We start from the raw sequence: 20,739 nt of genomic DNA, 5'->3' as shown, positions 1-20,739 counted from the left end.
AAGAGGTATACTTCTAAAAAAATCTACTTTATTACAGTACTACTTAATAGACTGGTTTTATTTGCCAAGTTTGTACATGCCAAACTTTGGAATCTAGGTGTATAACATAACGAGTGAGAAAGATGACTTGAAATAATCAGAGTCTAATTGACTGTCACATTAACAGTCAGCTTAAGCAAATGTATATTATTTGAAGACGCATTATTACAATGAAGAGGAAGAGTTAACCATGTTTTACAACAGTCTCAACAAAAATGTTAATGGATATTTAAGTCAACAAGACATTCAGACACACACAATATAGGAGAATCAAAGTATAATTAGTAAGTACCTGATCTATCCACAGTACCGCATGTGCAACATCACTCTACAAACCTTTACATCAACTTGTGAAAGTCACTTTTAAAGTAACTACATTTTCCTGCTACTATATTCCCTCCGAGCTAGCACTGAAAATTAGACAAATAAGGTCCAAAATCATAAGTACTCTCTAGCATCCTGGCATTACTCACTGATGGCTCTTAGTCATTCTAATTTTCAATCAACAGTTTCTTATTCCTGCAAAGCCAGCAACAAGAACAACTTCACCACCAAAATGTTTCTGAGTAGCCCTTTCAGAGCTACATGTATATAATATTGAGCTGACATTTTCAACTGGGCAGACTCCCAGACATCTAGAATGAAGTTCTTAGGATCAAAGGATTGTTGAGGTTGGAGGTCATCTAAGTCCAACCACGTAGACGCTGAGCACCTCAGGTGGAACCACTACCTGTTGGCACCCAGCCACTACCCACAGCCTGACACTGAGTGGCTGGAGCAAGTCTCACCTGAGTGGTAATTAGCACAGGTCTCTATTAATTGTAAACTGTATGCACGTATGCAAGCAGGAGCAGACCTGACACAGCCTACACCTCACCTGGTCCACCTAATAAGCTGAGCACAGCAGTGTCATGTTGGCTGTTTTTCCTTTCTGCACAATATTTGCTTTCCATTTTTTAGGTTATCCCACACATCTCTGCTCTCCTTTTAATCAGGGTCGAACAACTGGAAGAATATAAATCTGCTATTTCTAACAAATTTTAAAAGACTGGAGAGCATTTAGGCCTATTTAAGTGTATGTAGCATAAATACAAGACTGCTAAATGAATCCAAAAAGCCCTTAAATGGTCTTTACAGTTGTGGAAAAAAAAAAAAAAACAAGTGCCAAAAGAGAAAAGAATAAAGGCAACCATAGACTGTCATTTGAACTATTTCTGTACTATAATAAAAGAAATTTTTAAAATTCTGGAACACCAGTTAAAAATGAAGGACATGGTACTGTACATGTGAAGCAAAACAAATTAAAACTGAGCTGTGGTTAACATGCATTCATTTTCCCATGGCAATCTGGCTTCACAAGTGTGGAAGAATACCCCCTGTAGCAGTATGAATATGAGTTAATATGCTGACAGTTGAACACTTTCCAAGCTATGTACACCACATTCCATCCCTCAAAAAAGAACAAACAAAAAACAACTAACAATAATCTAAACTTTTTCCCTCACTATATGATATGTCTACTAAAGTTTTAAGTGATGGTATTTTAAAATGCAATGACCCAAAAGAGACAGACTTAGTTAAGAAGGAAAAGAATCTCCAATAGCATCTTGCTACAGTTAAGACTGTCTTCAGTTGATCCTTCAAGGTTAACAAATTTTGTTCCATTTCCTACAAGGACAGGCAAGTCCACTGTCATTATTATATGACAACTCCATATTTTGCACACTGCTTAAGAGATGAGAAACACTGCTACAAGTATGCTGTTGCTCATTCCCCAGGGACTGATATCATATTCACTGTAGGGATTTACATCCTGGTTTTAGTTAGGAAAGCAAAAGCTATGAGGCAATAACTGCTAAAGATTTATTTAGTGATGTCATTTACATCATGTGAATATGCATGAAGCACCCAAAGCTTCTAAATGTGTATCCATTTAGAAAGTCTAAAAAGTGAAAGACTGAAGTGATACTGCATTGCTTGATCTCTGTGGTGCCCAGTGACAGAACCTCAGGGAATGGCCTGAAGTTGTGTCAGGAAAGGTTTAGGTTGAATATTAGAAAAAGTTTCTTCACCCAGAGGGTGGTTGAGTGCTGGAACAGGCTCCCCAGGGAAGTAGTCACAGCACCAAGCCTGACAGAATTCAAGAAGTGTTTGGATGATATTGTCAGGCATGTGGTATGCATGTGGTAGGCACATGGTAGGCACAGGCACTCTTGGGAATGGTCCTGCACAGGGCTAAGGGTTGGACTCGATGATCCTTGTGGGTCCCTTGGCATATTCTGTGATTCTGTGATTTTTCCACTGTCTTACAAACATGACTATTGTAACAAGACTAAAAAGGGAACAATTCAAGTTATTGCATTACAGTGTGTTTAGTAAGTACACAAATGTACTTAATATGATGATTTTCTCTCTAAATGCTCTTCAGCCAGAAGCTCAAAAGACACCTTACAATATCTGGAAAGCTCCTCATTGCAGAACTATTCTCTAAAGGGAGAATAAGTATAAAACAAGTATTGCTGAGTAGGCAACACAGATTAGTAGCTCAACACAAGCTGTAGTGCACTCTGTCATTCTTTGGTGCATGCCTGAAAGGCAAGTACACAGGTGAAAAGCACAGGTGACAGCCTACCAGCTTAACTGAACTTCTATCACACTCAATACAAAATAAACCTGGCAGGTGACCTGAAGGTTCTATTTTATTTCCTGATTTTCCCAGACACATTTAGAAAATGTTTGTTTAGCTTCAAGATTTCAAATAGTAGTTTTCTGACACAGAAACTATTAAGCATTCAGTTTTAAATGTCATCACCTCAGTGATACAGTCCATAAGCACCATAACTGGCATCTCTATATAGACTGTAGTGAGTTGGAGCTATCTGACTATGATAGAAATAATTTAGCAATGGAATTTTCAAATCATCTGCCACTTCACACGCAAATGGCCATCAAAACACAGTGTAGCATTAATGTATGAATTAATACCTGCTTTAATGATTTAAATGTTCTCTAACAACTCTTCTAGTCTCATTCTTGAAGCAACAGTAACGCTTTCAGTTTTGGAATCCAAACTTTAACAATGAGGGCTGCAGAACAACTAGAGGTATAACCTGATCTATTCCCTTGAAAAAAAAACAAACTCAGCAACTCAAGATTACAAGTAAGGAAAGTGTTTAACCTGTCCTTCAACTACAAGGATCCTCTAAATATTCTCAGGGAACCATTTAACCATTGCTATTAGCATTGGAACAAGTGAAATATAATTTCACTCTTAATTTCTTCAAATTTATCACCTCTTTCCTATATTTTTTTATGGTGGACCTGGGGAATCTTACTGCAAGACTGTATAGTCCAATGCCAACACTACTTTCTTTCCTCCTGTACTTTTCACTTACTTTCACTTACTCATAGTAAACACCCACGCCTTCAACCTCTCCTTACAGCCATGTCATTTTCATGTAGATGTTTCCCATTACAACATTAAGGATGAGGCTCTAAACTGGACCTAGTTCTTTAATAGGACCAACTGAATCAGAGCAATTTCTTTACAAATCTGAAGTTCAGCACTCCCAATAAGTACCAAAAGTGAAGTAAGATTTGCTTCTTTTCAGTAACACCACTGTCTGTTCCTTTAGTCCGTGATTCATTGACACAAGCACACTTGTTGCTGTATTAACACCTCAGCAGCTGACTGCTTTTTAAAATGTTTATTTGCTTCTTCCTTCTTAGGAAGGTTGCAGACCTAGCCTGTTCTATTTCACCTGGTTGACTTTTGAGTGCTCCTCAGAAGCTGAAAATAGCCTGAACTCATTTCACCTTTTTCAGTCGGTTCTCAGGTTGGTGGCATCCAGACATTATGTCTAAGCATTAACTGCTCAACCACAAAGATTCTCTTAGGCATGTGCACTCAAGACACATCCTTCCCAATCTGACCAGGACCTACAGCTGTGCATTCTCTGAACTTCAAAAACATCAGAAATACACAGTTTGCTTGACTGTGGTTACCCAGAACTACCAAAAATGTGACTGAATACATTTTACCTCCTGTGCTGCCCCATGCCTATTTAGAGTCTTTGTCTATTAGGGATGTTAGATTGGTTGAACAGCTGATGGATTTAACTATTTAACTTTGATTTATTTATTTTACTGCAAGCGCTACTTAAGCGAAGCATTAGATTAACAACATAAAAATAAGTTAAAAAACCCCCACCAATAAAACCCATCAAACCCCACAAAACAGACACGTCCCCACCAAGTATGAAGAGATAGCTTACTACTGTTCACCATGGTACAAGAAGCCTTTTGTGAAAGTCTGCATTTCAAAGCAATGTGAGGAAAAACGGCCAAATCACCACTTTTGGTCTTGCTCTCATTTGCCAAAATCCCAGAGGACCAAGGGCAGTTCTAGAATTCACATGGTGCTTAATTCTATCTCAAGCAACAAATCTGTATGGTTACAAAAATACATATTTAAAGTAAAAAGAATCTCAAGGGTCAAATGTATCAGGAGTATAAAGAAAGAGGAAAAAGTTACACAAGCTGTCAGCTAAGGTGATTTTACCTCACCTGACCTTCTTTATGTTTTCTTTTGTATCAGTCCCTGTGGTTGGATCTGAGCAAGCCAAACAGGTCATCTTCATAACTTTTAACTTTGCAAATCTAGTGATACTCCATTGTTGTGTTCATACTTTTATTTTAACATCCCAAAACTCTCAGTAGTGCTCATTTCTGACATTCTTTTTCTGGAAACCATTCAATGTTTGATTACTACCTTGATAAAGTGGTTTAGTGTATAAAAACAGCATGTTCTGAGAACATCAATCAACTTAGCTATATACTTACAATTGACATTGGACTTTTTAGACTATGGTCAATAAAAGTAACTTCTACTGATGGTCCTATCAACACTGAGACAAGTAGTCACAGCACACCCTTTAATAGCAGCATGTGCCAGGTTTCTTCAAAGTTTCATTTTGCCTACATCACGTCCTAAGCATTTTAACCCTCCTCAGTGCACTGCAAGGCACAGATAAAATGTAATGAAAGCAAGGCCATTTGGTCTAGCAACAAGAGAAGAAAATGTTCAAGGAGATAACATCTTCCTCCTCCTCCTCACCCATACTTCAGGCGACTTCTTGTTTTCCTTGTGCAGCAGCAGATGTATAGAAAATGGCAAGAAAAAGAGTGGACAGACACAGAGTCACTCTTTCTCAGTCTTGCATGCAAGACTGACTAATCGCACAATCATAGGTACTTTATTTTTGCAGTTCGAAAACTCAACACATAAATTTTATACTTGCAACTCCTATGATGTCTTATTTGAAAGTTTCTCCCTTAAAAGGTACTAAAATCTTGTTTTGAGAAGTGAAGCATTGGTTTAGTCACCCAAAGAGGAACGTCAAGCTGAAACTGAGTATTGCTTAACTCAAATAAATCTTGGGACTTGACAACAGCAATTTACTGTTGCTGAAAGCAGGCCTTTTAAATTGTACTGAGAATTCATCCTCATCTTTAGAGAGTAGAATCATTGAGAGTTTATTTTTCCCCAGAGTTATGGAACATGGGATCTACCTGCCTTATAAAGACACAGTTTTGACATTTATCAGTGCATAGAATCAAATTCAGGAGCAACAGGAGGTCAGATACCAACAGCTGCACATGTGAACTGTCCTTCAGTCAGCAGCTCGCTCTTTTAGCAACATCAACCTGTGTGTTAATCAGTGGTAACCAAATATAGGTCCACCTTCAATGCACAGCCCTACACCTATCCAGCTTTGCTCTAGGACAGATTCATTGCAATGAGAAACGGTGTGTGTATTACGCTTAAGATTTGCATGAACTTATTCCTTTTACCTTGAAGTGCAACCACGTGAGCCTATCACATACTGAATACAAAAGATTCCCAGACAGACTACTTGCTAATGAAACTGCTGAAAGTAAAGCTATATTTCCTCCGCGGATGTATTCTTTACCTTTTTGGTTTATAACATTTGGTTTATATTTCCAACAACTTTATGTTAACACCGAAAATCAGATTCTAAAAATAGCAGAAAACCATTACAAGAAAAAAAAAATAAATCTGTATATCTTCTTTGTCCTTGATGTAACCAACTCCTGTTCATGACAGGAACTAAGTGGCTTTCACAATGGTTTACATCCAGGTGGCTCACTTCAGACTGGAAGACCATATCAAAATTTTGGCATCTCACCCAAAGGCTGTCACTCTTTCTCATCTGAGTTTGGCATAAGCAGCTGCAGAAGTTGCCCTCCTGCACCTCTTAGAAAGCCAAGCTGCTTCTTGGGAAGGAAGGAGAGATGAGACCCAGCTATTGACTGAGGGTAGCACCTGCTGTGGAGGGGAGCATGTGCCCTGCAGCAACCACAATGTGTTGGGAAAAGCAGCTGCAACATCAGAGTTAAGCTGTGAGCAAGTGCAAGAGGTTGCATTTAGCTGCTTGTGCAGCATTCATCCTTTGAACAGCCCTTCCCCACCTCAAGTGAGCCTAAGAAAACTACCTAGAAAGCAAGCTCTATTAAGGTCCAGTTAGGGCCACAATGAAAAGCCTTCAAAATCTCCTGCAATAAATAAAGCTTATGCATAGTTGTCTTCTTTTCTCTACTCCATCTAATTGAATAATTTTGCATGGTTGTAGATGGGTTAAAAGTTAAATTCCACTTCTAGCATCATAGCATTCACATAAGAGATCTTAAATCAACTTTGATTGCTAAAGAGTTACACTGACAGGAACAATGAACTAACAGCAGCTTGCTAAGCACAGAGCATATGCAGAGAGTGGTCAGGGAGAAGCTGAACATGCTTGCAGGAATTAGGACTGCCCAACATTTTTCCAGTTAAAAGCTAATGAAAAAGAAGGCTTGCCAAAATTCAATCAGTTCATGTCAATTTTTTATGTCACATTCAGTTTAATCTTTGCCCTTAATCTATATGAAAGGCTTTTGCTATTTAACCAAGTAAAATCCAGAAAATCTGAACCCTGCTTAAATCAAAACCAGCGACCGATCATTTTGAATTTGTATTTTCCTATTCCGTGCCAAAGAACCTCTCCTGGAGGAGATCATGCTACAGAAACACATTCAAAAAACACAGCTTCTTTTTCCCCTTTTGAATGTTGGGATAGTTTAATTTGCCCCAAATTTAAGCTGCTGCCTGTACGCTTCAAGAAATCATTTTGCAGGCTGAGAAAAAGTCCCCTGTAATTAAAGCATCTGACAAGTACAGGCAAAAGAGAGATTAACAGCAAAAGACTAATAGCAAACACAGAGCAGGAAGGATTATGCTGCATCGCTCAAGTGCTTCCTACTGTTGATAGCATCTGAATACTACAAAAGCAGGGAAAAAAATAAAAAAGTCATCCCATTTGAAGGAAAGAGGACAATAGTGACTAATACCAGAACAGGCTGACAGATGAAGATTTTAATCCTTGGAGTACAAGCTTAAGAATTGCCTGGAAGGCCATCCAAAATTGCTAAGTTCCAATAGTCATCTCATGTCAATGGCATCTACTGTCATCTTGTGAGTTTGTTTCTGCTCTACTTCATACACTGAGCAGTGAGGAACAACAACGAGGTTTTCCATAAGGGAGTTATTCCCCATGCCACGAACCAAACCTAATGGTCAAAGTTACATCCACATATGATGTTACATAACTTAATTGCAAAGTTCCCCAGCATTTGCTTTACTCTTTTCAAAAAGTACATATTGATTTTTATTTAACTTTTGCAAACACAGCTGAGTTGCTAAAGAAGAAAATGTACCTTCTCTAATGGTGTCTTCTATTGCCTATTGTCCAGCTATACCATACACAAGAGCTGCCTTACTAGCCCCTCTGTTACTTCAGCAAGACACATAACCTAGCTAAGTTTACTTTGCCACTCTCTGCAATTAGTAGTCCTGTCCTACAAAAAGACCCTCTTGCAAGAGTTGATTGTTTCAACCATACTGTAATTCAATTCCCATCCTTGGACTGCCAAGAATGTTCATTTCTAACAAGACTGGTAGTGTTCTTCCTTCATTGATCTGACAGACAGGAACTGGATTTAGGCTCAGACTCTCACGGTTATTTAAATACCTCAAATGCTCCTAGTGTAAGGGATCTAAAATGTACTTGAGAATTTTGTCCCCATGTTCAAACAGGGATTCATGAAACTGAAAATAAACAGCTTTTACTCACTGCCAATTAAAATCCAAATTTTTAATTGCAGTCTACTGACAGCTCATCCTAAGTTGATATTTGCCCGAGAAAATTGTTTGGTTTAGCTCCATTCCACTGTGCCAGAAATGGGAAATGTCTTCTTAAAAACATGGAAAATTATTACACCAAGCTCAGCTACTCCTCAGAACCTTTTGTCTGAGTTGCAATCTATTCAGAAGATTCTGAGAACTACTTCTTTCAAAATGGAGAGCTAAAATCCATACTACACATGATTCTCTGAAACGTCCTACAAGATCCAAAGCAGTACTCAAACACACACCCCAGGTTCTAGAAGGTCAGATGCTTATATTTGAGGAGTGATGAGGTTGTATTGAACACAGTCATTTGTCAAAACAATTTTGCTGCTTGATCACAGTACCTCTGTACTTGACTACCCTTTATTTTCCTCCCTTGTGTTTTATAATATCACTTCTCCAATACAAATCTTACACTACTTGTAAAGAAGGAATGATTTATGTCTATGACTTACAAATTCTACCTTGACATAGAACAAATAGATAATTTGTATCTTTGTGTGCTGAAGGGAGGCCTGTTCTTACCATACAGTTCATGGCAAAGTGATTGTGCTGTGTCTGAAGTTCCATTGCGTGGGGGTGACTGGTTCCAATCTCTGTGTAGCTGTTCAGAAACAGACCTTTGTTGTGTGTGATCCAGTCAAACATCTACATGAAAATATTAAGAAAAGAAAAAAGTTCAATAATTTGTTATGGCAGAAATCATAGACAAGTCATTTAAGAAATCTGTGAACAGAGAAGACAGAGTCCAAGGTCACAAAAATCAACATAAACGCTCTTTCCATTCTAAATTACATGATTTTAACCCAATCATTGCTGAAATCTTTGTGGCTCAAAGAGCTGAGGCTGTTACTGTTACCTTTACTACAGGTGTTTATCTCAACAAGCTACACTAAAGTTGTAATTGTAAACTTCATTATTACAAAGAAGTCATAGTAAACAAACAGACTTGGAGAACAGCCCTGAGCTGCCAAGCTTAGACGTTCTCTAGTGTCAGCACTTCTTGACATCAGCAGCTTAGCAATTTAAATGAAAACAGCAACTCATGGAAATTAAGTATAAATTCATTCTTGCTGATCAAGTACTTCAGCAGCAAGCTTAATATTTTTAGTTTGTAACTTTACAGCAGATTTGAAAACAACTATTCTATTTCTACATGACTTAATAAAAGTATACTTGAAAAAAGAGTTACACATTACCTTCTTCCAAAGAAGTTTAAGAAGAACCTTTAAATACGTTTGTTTTTAAGAACAAAACCCCAATTATTTTAATATTCTAAGAAATTTTAGGAAAAGATCTTATCTGGCAATGGCCATCAATGGATATACATAGGTATGTTAACAGCGGCACTGGAAGACAAAGTTTTCAAACACCAAGCAACACATCAAAAGCTAAGTTTAACATCCCACCCAATGGGGTGTTACAACGGTCTTGAAATCTTTGCTGTATCTCAGCAAAAAAGATACACCCATTCTCTGAATAGCCTGAAAAAGATTGTTCAGAAAATAACAGTATCAATAAGCAGTAAATACTTGTTTAAAGATCTTTCAAAATATGCTGGCTAACAGAACCAAATCCAGTATTTGTCCCAGGTCCATAAAAAAACAAATTATAAGTAGAACACAAGATGGTAAGGACTGTAAACCAAACTTCTAAGAACTTAGACAACTGAGGCAGCTAATCACACACTCCTAAAAATTTCAGCTTCTTACCTAGAACACAGTGAAGATGTGTTAGAACATTGTTCAAAATAGAGACTGGTACTGCTCACGACCACCTTTCTCTAGGTCATCTTAATTTGCTGCCTTCAGACACCTACAGGGCAATTCTAGATTCCCTCCCACCTCGCCCCTTCTTGCCTTTTCTTCTCCTGGACCAGAGAGTACAGAGTTGAGCAAGTCCTCCAAAAGGAACGTGTTTATTTCTCCTCATACAATACCCTTTATCTTTCCCACATTTAAGTAAAATACATAGACGTACACTGATAAAGAACCCATGAGCTATGAAATCTAATCTGACATAAGCAGTAAAAATAAGGGCTGCAAATAGATTAAGGCAAGGGCCTTAATCCAAAAGTGAGTTGGGATACTACATAAACCTTCTTTTTAATCTTTTTTTTTACTGGCTGTTGAGAGAATAAAGCCCCAGGTATGCTAGCTGCTGTCAACTTCATTTTGAGGAGCCTAATATTTCCCTTATGAAAGAAAGATGTGTTAATTTAATAGCGACTTATTCTTGCAATCAGAAACCTAGAAAACACAGATAGGAGCTTATGCAACCACATGGCAGGACAGAGGTCAATCCCACAGGCTCAAGTATTTCACAAGAAGTTTCTTAAAGCCCAAGTTATATAAGCAACTTGGTAAAAGATGGGTAAATAAAAAAAATACATTTTGATGGTGCTCACACAGTACTGAAAGATATGCTATAACACAGAACAATTAATGCTGCAAGAAAGTGCCCAAAAGGTTGATAAAAGCATTTGGGCCTGAAAGAACAACACTAGACCAACAGCTTGCTATTTTCTCAATAATGTTATAATTAATAATTTTATAACTATTTCAACTCTTTACATGTCCCTACTACTTTCAGCTCTATCTATTCAGCAAACGCTTGCTTTAAATGGTACTTTAAAAAATTATTTCTTTTTTAAACACAGCACAAAACATTAGAGTAGTGTAAAAAAAGTCCCTGGGCTGAAACACGTTTGCTCTGCTTTTACTCTTCCTCATGCATTTGTTATGATCACTGCTGGAGAGCAGGATACTGGTTTAACACAGACCTTTGGTTTCATACAGTTCAGGTAGTCTTACATAAAATACTTCAAGAAATCCAAATACTTTAGGAACTCTGACAAAGGCCATACTGACCACTTGATTGCATAGTTTAGTTACTACTTCCCCGGAGAAAAAACTCCGCACCCTTCCTTAAAGATACTTGTTCCATAGTAACAAGTCAATAGTAAATGATTGTAACACCATTCTGTATGAAAACAGATCTTATTTGAGCTCATTCAAAAGTGAACTGCCTGCCATACCTCCTCTTCAAATTCCATGACAATCAAGGGCTTTCTCATCTGAAGGGACTGGTTAGCCTCAAACATTATGAAATCACTCAGTTCCCTATTAATGACATATGCACTGTCAGAAGAGATACATCAGTTTTTAGCCTGGGACTTTAAACCCTGCATCAATGAAACAGTTTCCCACGTCAGCCTCTTTAGACTTTGTCAACTGTCTGTCACTCACTGTCCAAAGATCACTAAAGAAGACCAATGTAGTCCTTAGTCGTCTGTATTTATAAAGTATACAGCATTCATCTTCACTTGATGCAGGCAAAAAGGGTTGGAACAAACCCTTAACAAAACAAAAGCTTTCAAGTCACTAGCACTTAAAATATTCTTTGGTGAGAGCTATCTGTGTCCTTTACAGCTTATCAGTACTATCCCATGCCCTTTACTCTACAAGACTCTTAGTGCCTCTCAACCAAGAAGTCCCTTGTTTCTTGTTAAAAGTCTAGTGATTAACTCTAAAGACAAAAACGACTATTTGGAGTTACCCCTGGTACTTCTTTCAAGTCCATCAAGCACCAGCCATTTATACTGCCCTCCCTCAATCTCTTACCTTTTCAGCATCCTGCTCAAACAGCCTGAGCTGAAAACATTGGTCCAATTTCAATTTTCGCACATGCCACATCTGATGCAGATGCTGCCGTGTTGAGTGCAGCCTGTCCAGCATGGTGGATACTTTGGGTAAAAGGTTCTGTAAGTCTGCATTCCCTGACCCCGAGTTCTTTTTGGGAAAGCTATCACTGCTCTGTATCCGCTGGAGCAGCTTTTGTCCTTCCACATCAAGGTCCTCGATAGGGGCCTTAATGACTTTCTTTTTTAATTGTGAATGCTCCTCTATCATATTGCGAGCACCTTCCAGGTCCTGAGGCATTTCTTTTTTTGACAATATATCTTGCAGTTCCTCCAGTCTGGACAGCATATGGGTTGCATTGCTAATGTAGTCCTCAAAGGCAACTCTGATTTCTATCCACTCCTCATGGTTGTATTCCAAACAGCCATCAAATTCTGGGGTTAGCTGAGAAGGATCAACTACTTTGGTAAGGCCTTCCAGAGACACCATATTTGTCTAGAAAATAAAAGCAGAAATAAAAAAATGCTGTTACTGAAATTAATTTGAAATCTCCTTTCAAGCTTTTGCTTTTCTCTTTGTAAGAGTTGATCATTTTGCTCACAAAGTCCACATGACACCTTTTCTCACACGTCTTTTCCAGTACCAATTCTGAACAGCAGAAGACAGGAGGTCTTGCAGGTATTTCCCAAAATCAGAGAAATATTTATTTCTTACCTCACTACACTTCAGAAGAAACCAGCAGACACTCCTTTGACTACTGTTTTGATTAAGCTTTGACTTTGTCTATTGCAAAGCCGAAGGAAGATAACAGTAAGGTTCAGACAGCTGCTTTCCTCTTCATGCTGGAGGTATCACAATTACCTCAGTGCAGACCAAGATAACAAACAGAGGAAACCCAGCTTTATAGCAGTAGAGGTAAAACCCTAATTCCATCTTTCTTACACTCAAAAAAAAATATAAACAACAACATGCACAACTACCTAGTCTAATAGGTAGAAAGAAAAAAGAAGAAAACCACATTCCTTCTAGCACCACTGACCTAAAGTAATCCTCCCTTCATGCAGAATATAATTTATCTGGGAGTTTTCAAGGTGCTGATCATTAGCGAGCACTTAAAACCATGAAATAAATATAAATTTATATTCCACAGGGAAAATTACCTCAAACTCAAACTTAGAGCTGCCAAAGTTAGTCCTCTGTTTCTGCCAGAAATTGTCTGGCTTGATTATCAGTGCAACATGAATACAACAGGGAAAGGATTCCTGTAAAATCTTCAGCAGAGGCTTTATGGAGTCCCATTTTGACCCACGCATATCTACAATGACAGTGAATCCTCGTTTACATACTTCCTCACTGCAGAAGAAAGAAGAAAAGGTTATCAAGCAAGTGTTATAACTTCAAACACAGACTCTACTGCACCACACTGTCTAAGGAACATAGTCTGCTCAGCCAATTGTAACACTCTAGGGTCTCACTGTTCACTAGCTAACACATACAGCAGATCTCATGAACCTCTCAAGAAGTTTCTCTGACCCTCCTGCCAAACTCCTTGTGGGTGATAGCTTTATACCCGTTGTTGTCTTGATATTCTGACTCTTCGGAACACACACATACTTACTTGACGGATGACAATATTCATGCCTTTCTAATGATTGAGGGGATCCTTTAAAAGACAGAAGATGGCAAATTGTTCTTACCTACCACTTTGCAACTTTTTCAAATTGTCTCATATTATCTGAGAGTCAGAGTCTGCAGAGGAAAAAAAGCCATTTTTGACCATTTCTTTTGTAACAGGATCGATTTGTGGACAGTTAATGGATAAGACAGTATTTTATCATTGTGAACAAAACCACATCAACCTGTTTATACAAAACTTGAGCTCAGTTTTGCTGTCCAAAAGTCGGCAGACCTTACATTCAAATTCTCCAGCACCTCTTCTGAGAATGGAAGATTTAATTTCTTTTCATCAATACCTTCTGTACATTTAGTGCTTGCCACTGATCAAAAGTGACAATCACCACCACCACCAGAAACTTTGATTTTATTCCAGAAGAATTTGCTATATGACCTTGTAGCATGACCATGGAAAATGAAATATTTCAAAACCAATGCATCATAGCCAACAGACTATCAAAAAGGACCAAATGTCCATTGTTTGAGTACGAGTCACTTTCAGGGATGTGACTAATGCAAATGCCATTCTAGAGTTCATGTGGTAAGGTTTTCAGAGTGTCCAAGAAGCAGGGAAGCTTCACTGGCATACTTTACACATTTGTATTAGCCACACTGTAGAAAGATGTGTTATGACCGATACAGGAGATCTTCTGGAAAAAGTGATAGTATTAGTTCCTTAGAAGAGGAGGGTATTTTAAGTTTGAAAACTTAAAAGTTAGGGAAAAAAAAGAAAAGTCTGCAAAATTTAAAAAAGGGAGTTTATCACGATAAATGATGGCTCTACCACCTGCCCATAGAAACATCAAAAACTGCAATGGCAGAAGCAAAATATATTAAAATTGACTAGCTTGGAATCTACAATCTACAATTTTCTGACCATAATGAAAATGTTTTCTAAGATACAGCATTCAAGCACAAAAACAACTACTGTTTTAAGGACAGACCCATTATTTAAAGGCCAAATGCTATTATATGAGTGCTGCTCTGCCCTTCCCTATTCTACCAACAAACTGAGGACTGCATGAGGAGTGCTTGCCACTAATTCACACAATACATACAACTACTGGGGTGTACAAAAAAAGCCCTCATCATGTGACACAATCAGATGTGTCATCAATCATGTGGTCCCATCATCTGACACAAGTTGAATGTCTTTTAGCCAAGGATCACAACAATTAGGGTAGGAGGCTTTAGTCAGTCAAGGTCATCTGTTTGTAAACCTGAACTACACTAAAATACTGGTACAGTCAGTGGTGATGACTTAAGTTTAGCTATATTTTTAAATAAGATAGATTGTTAAATTACTAAAATTGTGAGACTGAATCAACTTGAGTTTTTAGATCTCTTGCCAAACAGTTGATACCTCTGATTCTTCAGATACATCAAATAACAGTACTGCAATAAATACCAGACAGCCCAAATGTTGTGGGCTATTTGTACCACCTTGGACTTCTTAATCAGCTAGAGTTGCTTGATCAGTCCCTAAAATATGCCTTGTATGAAAATGAGTCCTGCTTTTAATAAAGCTCCCTTTATTCTCAAAGCTTTGCCATGCTTAAAGAGATATAAAACCTGCACTAACTTTTAATCTTAAATCTCTTGATGCTAAACTAACATAAGCCTTTTGCCAGAGGATTGCTGTATCTTGCCAGATTATCTCTAGAAAATTCTTGGACACATTTTGATGCACATTTATCTATTAACTTCTCTAATAACTTGAAGCTCTCGATGGCTAGTATACATCTCACCATTCAAATCTGAAAGTAAAGATCTCAAGCCTTCTTCCTGTCCTTCTTCCTCTACCTCCCCCAGTTAACTTTACAAAAAAGAGGCTGCATACACTGTCAGCTAGATGTCTTGGAAGTTATTTTTATGAAACCACTTCTGTCAGTCTGAAACTGGCATCTGATTATATAAGGTGAAAAGACCAGCTGTAAATTAACACATTACAGAAACACAGAAGATATTGCCTTCAGGGATGTTGTCCAAGGAATTTTTTTCAACTGTAATGACAACTGCTCCTTGAGGTCATAGGCAAACATAGTGAAGCACAGCAAGCATTGCTCCAGCCCACAACAAATGCTGGCAGATTCCAAGGAGGACCTAAAGTCAGGGTCTTAGGATCATTTTTGTCCCCAGCTCAGATAGTCCTAGAAGCAAAGTTATATATGAACAAACTTTTTTTACATATATACAAAATATCTCTTAACTTCATATATACATATATATATGGGAGTGTATATATACACACACACACAAGCATTGGATTTAACTTCTGCCAATTTACTTGAATAGCACATTGCAATGCATAACTTAAACTGCTGATAATGCAATGCTATCAGTACTTTCACAGATCACTCCACAGATTTATCTGAGACCTTTACAAGCAATTTTACATATCTCTCTTCTGGTTATTTCTGTGCTTTATCCGGACACTATGATTTACCTAACACAAATAAGAGTTAGGAGTGTTGTGCTGACCCCACTCCACACAAGGCATATTTGAATGATGACCAGCATGTTTCTAATTACTGATGAACTGAAGGCCTTTGAGTTGTATTTGCAATCTTCAACACAGAGACAGAGCAATATGGCATGGCAGTGCTGTTTCCAAGACACAAACTACTTCCAGCTAAAGCACACCACCCGTTCTGCCAATGGCCTTCCTTTTACAGGGCAGAGTAATTATTTCTCTTCCAAAAAGCAATTTGAAAATAGCAACTGTCAAAACTTGGTATTGATTAGCTCATTTTATTAACCCATTCAGTCGTCTAGCTTGTGGGTGTATTGCAACATAATCCATTTATTTTGTTATACAGCTTTAGAGCTTATCAGACTATCACTTACCTAGGAATACATGCTAAATATGAAATTAGTCTTCTAAGGTCTTCTTGCCGTATTCTATCATGATTACTACGAGCTGGAAACGTTAGAATGGGACCTCCACGCTTATCTCTGCCACCTGAAAAATTAAAGATGTTAAAAGACCCCACAGCATAACACTATTCTTGTTAGCAGAACTAGTCGCCAGTATCTACTTCCAAAAAAGAGATTTCAACTTAAATGCCAACACTGTCATTTCGACACCAACTTAAGACTGAATTTTAGGAGCACTGATCAGCACACTGTTACAACTCCTACAATGAGAAAATACATGTAAAAAAATTGCAACAAAGAATAACCAGAACATTACACTTAAACACTACAGTCATGTTCAAGTCTGACTGGCAGTGTGACACCTCCAGCAACGGTGCTTTGTTATGTATTTAATTTTTGACTCAGCAGTTGTACAGATTAAATTTAAACACAGAATTATGCTACTCTGTAGGCAAGTATTTAGGTGATATGGCAGCAGAGAGCACAGCTGTGGAAAGTGCACCCAGGTAGAGGAGCTCCTCCGCTTAGTGACAGAGCTCAGGGAGGAGGTGAGTAGGTTGAAGATGGATGGATCATTGTCATAGGAGACTCCCTTTCTGAAAGGAATAGAAAGCCCAATGTGCCAACTGAATCCACTTCTTGAAAGCCTACTGCCTCCCTGGGTCTCAGGTTAAAGAAGTGATGATTAAGCTTCCTACCCTGGTATGGCCCTTGGATTATTATCCATTATGGGTTTTTCAGGTAGGCAGCAATGACACTGAAACAAGAAGCCCAGGGGCAATCAAGAGGGACATGACTGAAGTCTCTCCCTGATGGCCTTGGGATGACTGGTTGGGGGATCAGAAGCACAACTGGTGCTTCTCTATCCTTCCAGTTGCAGGGAATGATAAGGGAAGAAATGGGAAGAGCCAGCAGATAAATACCTGGCTCCAAGCCTGGTGTCACCAGAAGGTTTTTGGGTTTTTTGATCATGAGTTGGTTTACACAACATTAAGCCTGATAGTGAAGACAAGGTACACCTGTTTCAAAGGACAAAACGGATCTTTGCACAGGAGTTACCAGGACTCACTGAAAGAGCTTTAAACTAGATTTGAAGGGAAAAGGGACAAAGCCGTGCTCACTAGACATAAGCCTGTGGTTAGTAGACCAGTTTGAGGTATGCTAGCAAGGTCCTTCAGTCTGCCATCTCAGTAGAGATAGGGATGAAGATCCATGCAGCAGCCAAGACATAAGGGTTATTGATGTGTTTGAAACGATGGAAGCACCTGAGAGAAGTCACATAGAAATGAAGGCTTCTGCCCCCAAAAAGGTGACAGAATCAATAGCCCAGCTGAAGTGCATCTACACCAATGCATGTAGCATGGGCAACAGACAGGAGTAGCCGGAAGCCACTGGGCAGCAGGAAAAGCGTGGCATAGCTGCCATCATGGAAACATGGTGGGATGACTTGCACAACTGGAGTGCTGCAATGGATGGGTGTAAACTCGTCAGAAGGCATAGACAAAGAAGGAGAATCAGCAGGGTAGCCCCATATGTTATGATTGTCTAGAGCTCAGTGACAGTGACAACAGGGTGAGTGTTTACGGATATGAATCAAGGAAAAGTTTGCAGATGATGCCCAGTTGGGCAGGAGTGGATCAATGGGCCAAGGCCATTGAGGTTCAACAAGGCCAAGTGCCAGGACCTGCACTTGGGTCGCAACAACCCCATGCAAGTTTACAGTCTAGGGGCAGACCGGGGGGTGCTGGTCAACAGCCATCTGAATGTGAGCCAGCAGCATGCCCAGGTGGCCAAAAAGGTCAATAACATCCTGGTCTATATCAGCAACAGTATGGCCAGCAGGATTAGGGCAGTGATCGCCCCCCTATACTCAGCACTGGTGAGACCACATCTTGAATCCTGTGTTCAGTTCTGGGCCCCTCACTACAAGAAGGGCATTGAGGTGCTGGAGTGAGTCCAAAGAAGGGCAATGGAGCTGGTGAAGGGTCTAGAGCACAAGTGTGATGAGGAGCAGCTGAGGGAGCTGAGGTTGTTTAGCTGGGAGAAAAGGAGCCTCAAGGGGAGACCTTATCGCTTTCTACAACTACCTGAAAGGAAACTACATTGAGATGAGTCTTGGTCTCTTCTCCCAGGTAACAAGGGACAGGATAAGAGGAAATGTCCCCAAGTTGTGCCAGGGGAGGTTTAGGAACAATATCTTCACCAGAAGATTTGTCAAGCATTGGAATAGGCTGCCCAGGGAAGGGGTTGTGTCACCATCCCTGGAGGTATTTAAAAGACACGTAGATGAGGCATTTACGGTGAACTTGCCACTGGCTGTTGCATGAGAGGAGCCCCGAAGAAAAGATACAAGGACTCCCTGAAACAACATCTCAGCCTTGGCCATATTAATCACCATAACTGGTCCACTCTGGCCTCAAATCAGGAGGCCTGGAGACACACTGTCTATAACGCAGCTGTCTCCTTCGAGAACACACGCAGGATCACCCTCGAGGAAAAAAGGCAACGCAGAAAGAACCGTGTATTGCAGAATACACCATCTAAGGAGTCTTTCTGCTGTGCCTTTTGCAATCGGCACGTATTGGCCTCATAAGCCACCAGCATGCCTGTAGCAAATGTGGATAGAGCCTTCCCAAATCTTTGTTCGCGAAGCCTAGCCATGATGATGATGATGATGAGATGAGGCATGCAGGGACATGTTTTAGTAGTGGACTTGGCAGTGCCAGGTTAGGGGCTGGACTTAATGATTTTAAAAGCCTTTTCCAACCTAAATGACCTTATGATTCTATGATTAACTTCATTACTAGCAGAATGTGGGTGTATAGTATTTCACACTCAATACATATGCTAGATTGAGTAGATGTCAACTATTTAAGCATTTAACTTGTATTTTTATCCTGTTCCAATTTGCAGATTCAGAATTGTTACTTTTTAATTTTGTTAACAATGCAGAAAATTTTGCATCCACTTAATATACAATGCAAAAAAATCTGACTTCAAGTGGTTCCACTTCAATGTGTTCATCTCAGTCATAAAATTGCACAGACTTACTGCAGTCAAATAGTAAAACGTAATTTTATATCCAACCCTTTTCTAGTGACAACAAACCGTTACTATTATTAAAGGCTATATTCAAGCCAGAAGGATATCTTTATCAACACATCCATAATAGCACAGACACTTTCTTGCAAGCTAAATTTCACATATATGTTCTCAACCACAGATGTGTGGACTGTTTTCTTCTGTCTCATGGAAACGCAGAAAAACACTATCCTCAGTCCAGAATTTCTCATTTTAAATCAGCTCCTCATTGTAATTCCACGTTACTAAAAAAAGTTTTTTAAAAATCACTTTGAAAGGAAGGCTAAAAGAAAATAAAAATAATGAAAGAAACCAGTCACTCAAAAATTCATCACTATCCTCTCCAACAGTCTGCATCTGCTTGCTAGAGACAGTAAGCCTAGCTGTCAAAGTCTCTAGGGACTGTCTACACTGGACATGTTCCCTGTGAGGCACCACATGAAACTCAGAAGAGGCAAAAGCATCTTTGAATGTCTGTCAAACTAGAGTGTCAGAAGCCTAAACTTAAAAGGAAATTCATATCCTTATCTTCCATGACCTTTTTAAGTGGGAGATAAGATAAAAAACTTAGCTGTCTCATTCTAATGGAGAAAGGCTGGTCTTGACCATCCTGACTCACTTGCCAAGCAGAGAGCTTTGAGGATTTTTACACAGCAAGTGACAGGAGAAAAACAACACAGGAGCCGTAAGAGAGAGGAATGATAAATGACAAGACTGAGAGTCCAACTGCCCAAGCCCCTACTGAGCTTCAGAGTGATCACTGGTCCCCAAAGCTACCAAGCTTAGTTGAAAGTCTGCTGCAGTCCTTAATGCTCTCCTCATTGCACCATAGGCCATCATCACCTTCAGATCTTAAAAAGTCATGTTTCAACCGGTAAGTGCTACTGATTCCAAACCCCCAGAAAAACTAACTCAAATCCTCAGGGTGGATATTCTTCTTCTAAAAGCAGCAGCTAGCAGAGAAGACCATATGCTGAATTGTCTTTAACGTTCTCTAAGCATTTTAAACAAATGCTTTGTTACACGCAGTCACCTTAGATCAGTCCTCTGGGTCTTTCCCACACTGTAACTCCTGCATCATGCAATTTTCTCAGTATGGCAGAAGAAAGGAACCCTTATTCTTTATGTCATTCTGGACACCACTTCAGTTGGCTCCCAGCTCCATGTATATCATAGAGA

General features: G+C 39.1%; 1 protein-coding gene across 1 annotated transcript in view; it reads right to left on the bottom strand.

Moving 5' to 3' along the window:
- TRIO (trio Rho guanine nucleotide exchange factor) overlaps positions 1-20,739 on the bottom strand; it is a 248,913-nt gene that overhangs the window by 155,249 nt on the left and 72,925 nt on the right. Inside the window, 4 exon segments of the mRNA XM_064661587.1 lie at positions 8,813-8,935; positions 11,911-12,423; positions 13,089-13,281; positions 16,450-16,564. Of these exon segments, the coding sequence (XP_064517657.1) occupies positions 8,813-8,935; positions 11,911-12,423; positions 13,089-13,281; positions 16,450-16,564 (944 nt within the window).

Source organism: Pseudopipra pipra, chromosome 1 (assembly GCF_036250125.1).
Source record: "Pseudopipra pipra isolate bDixPip1 chromosome 1, bDixPip1.hap1, whole genome shotgun sequence".
NCBI lineage: Eukaryota > Metazoa > Chordata > Aves > Passeriformes > Pipridae > Pseudopipra > Pseudopipra pipra.
This window is presented reverse-complemented; position numbering and strand designations above follow the sequence as displayed.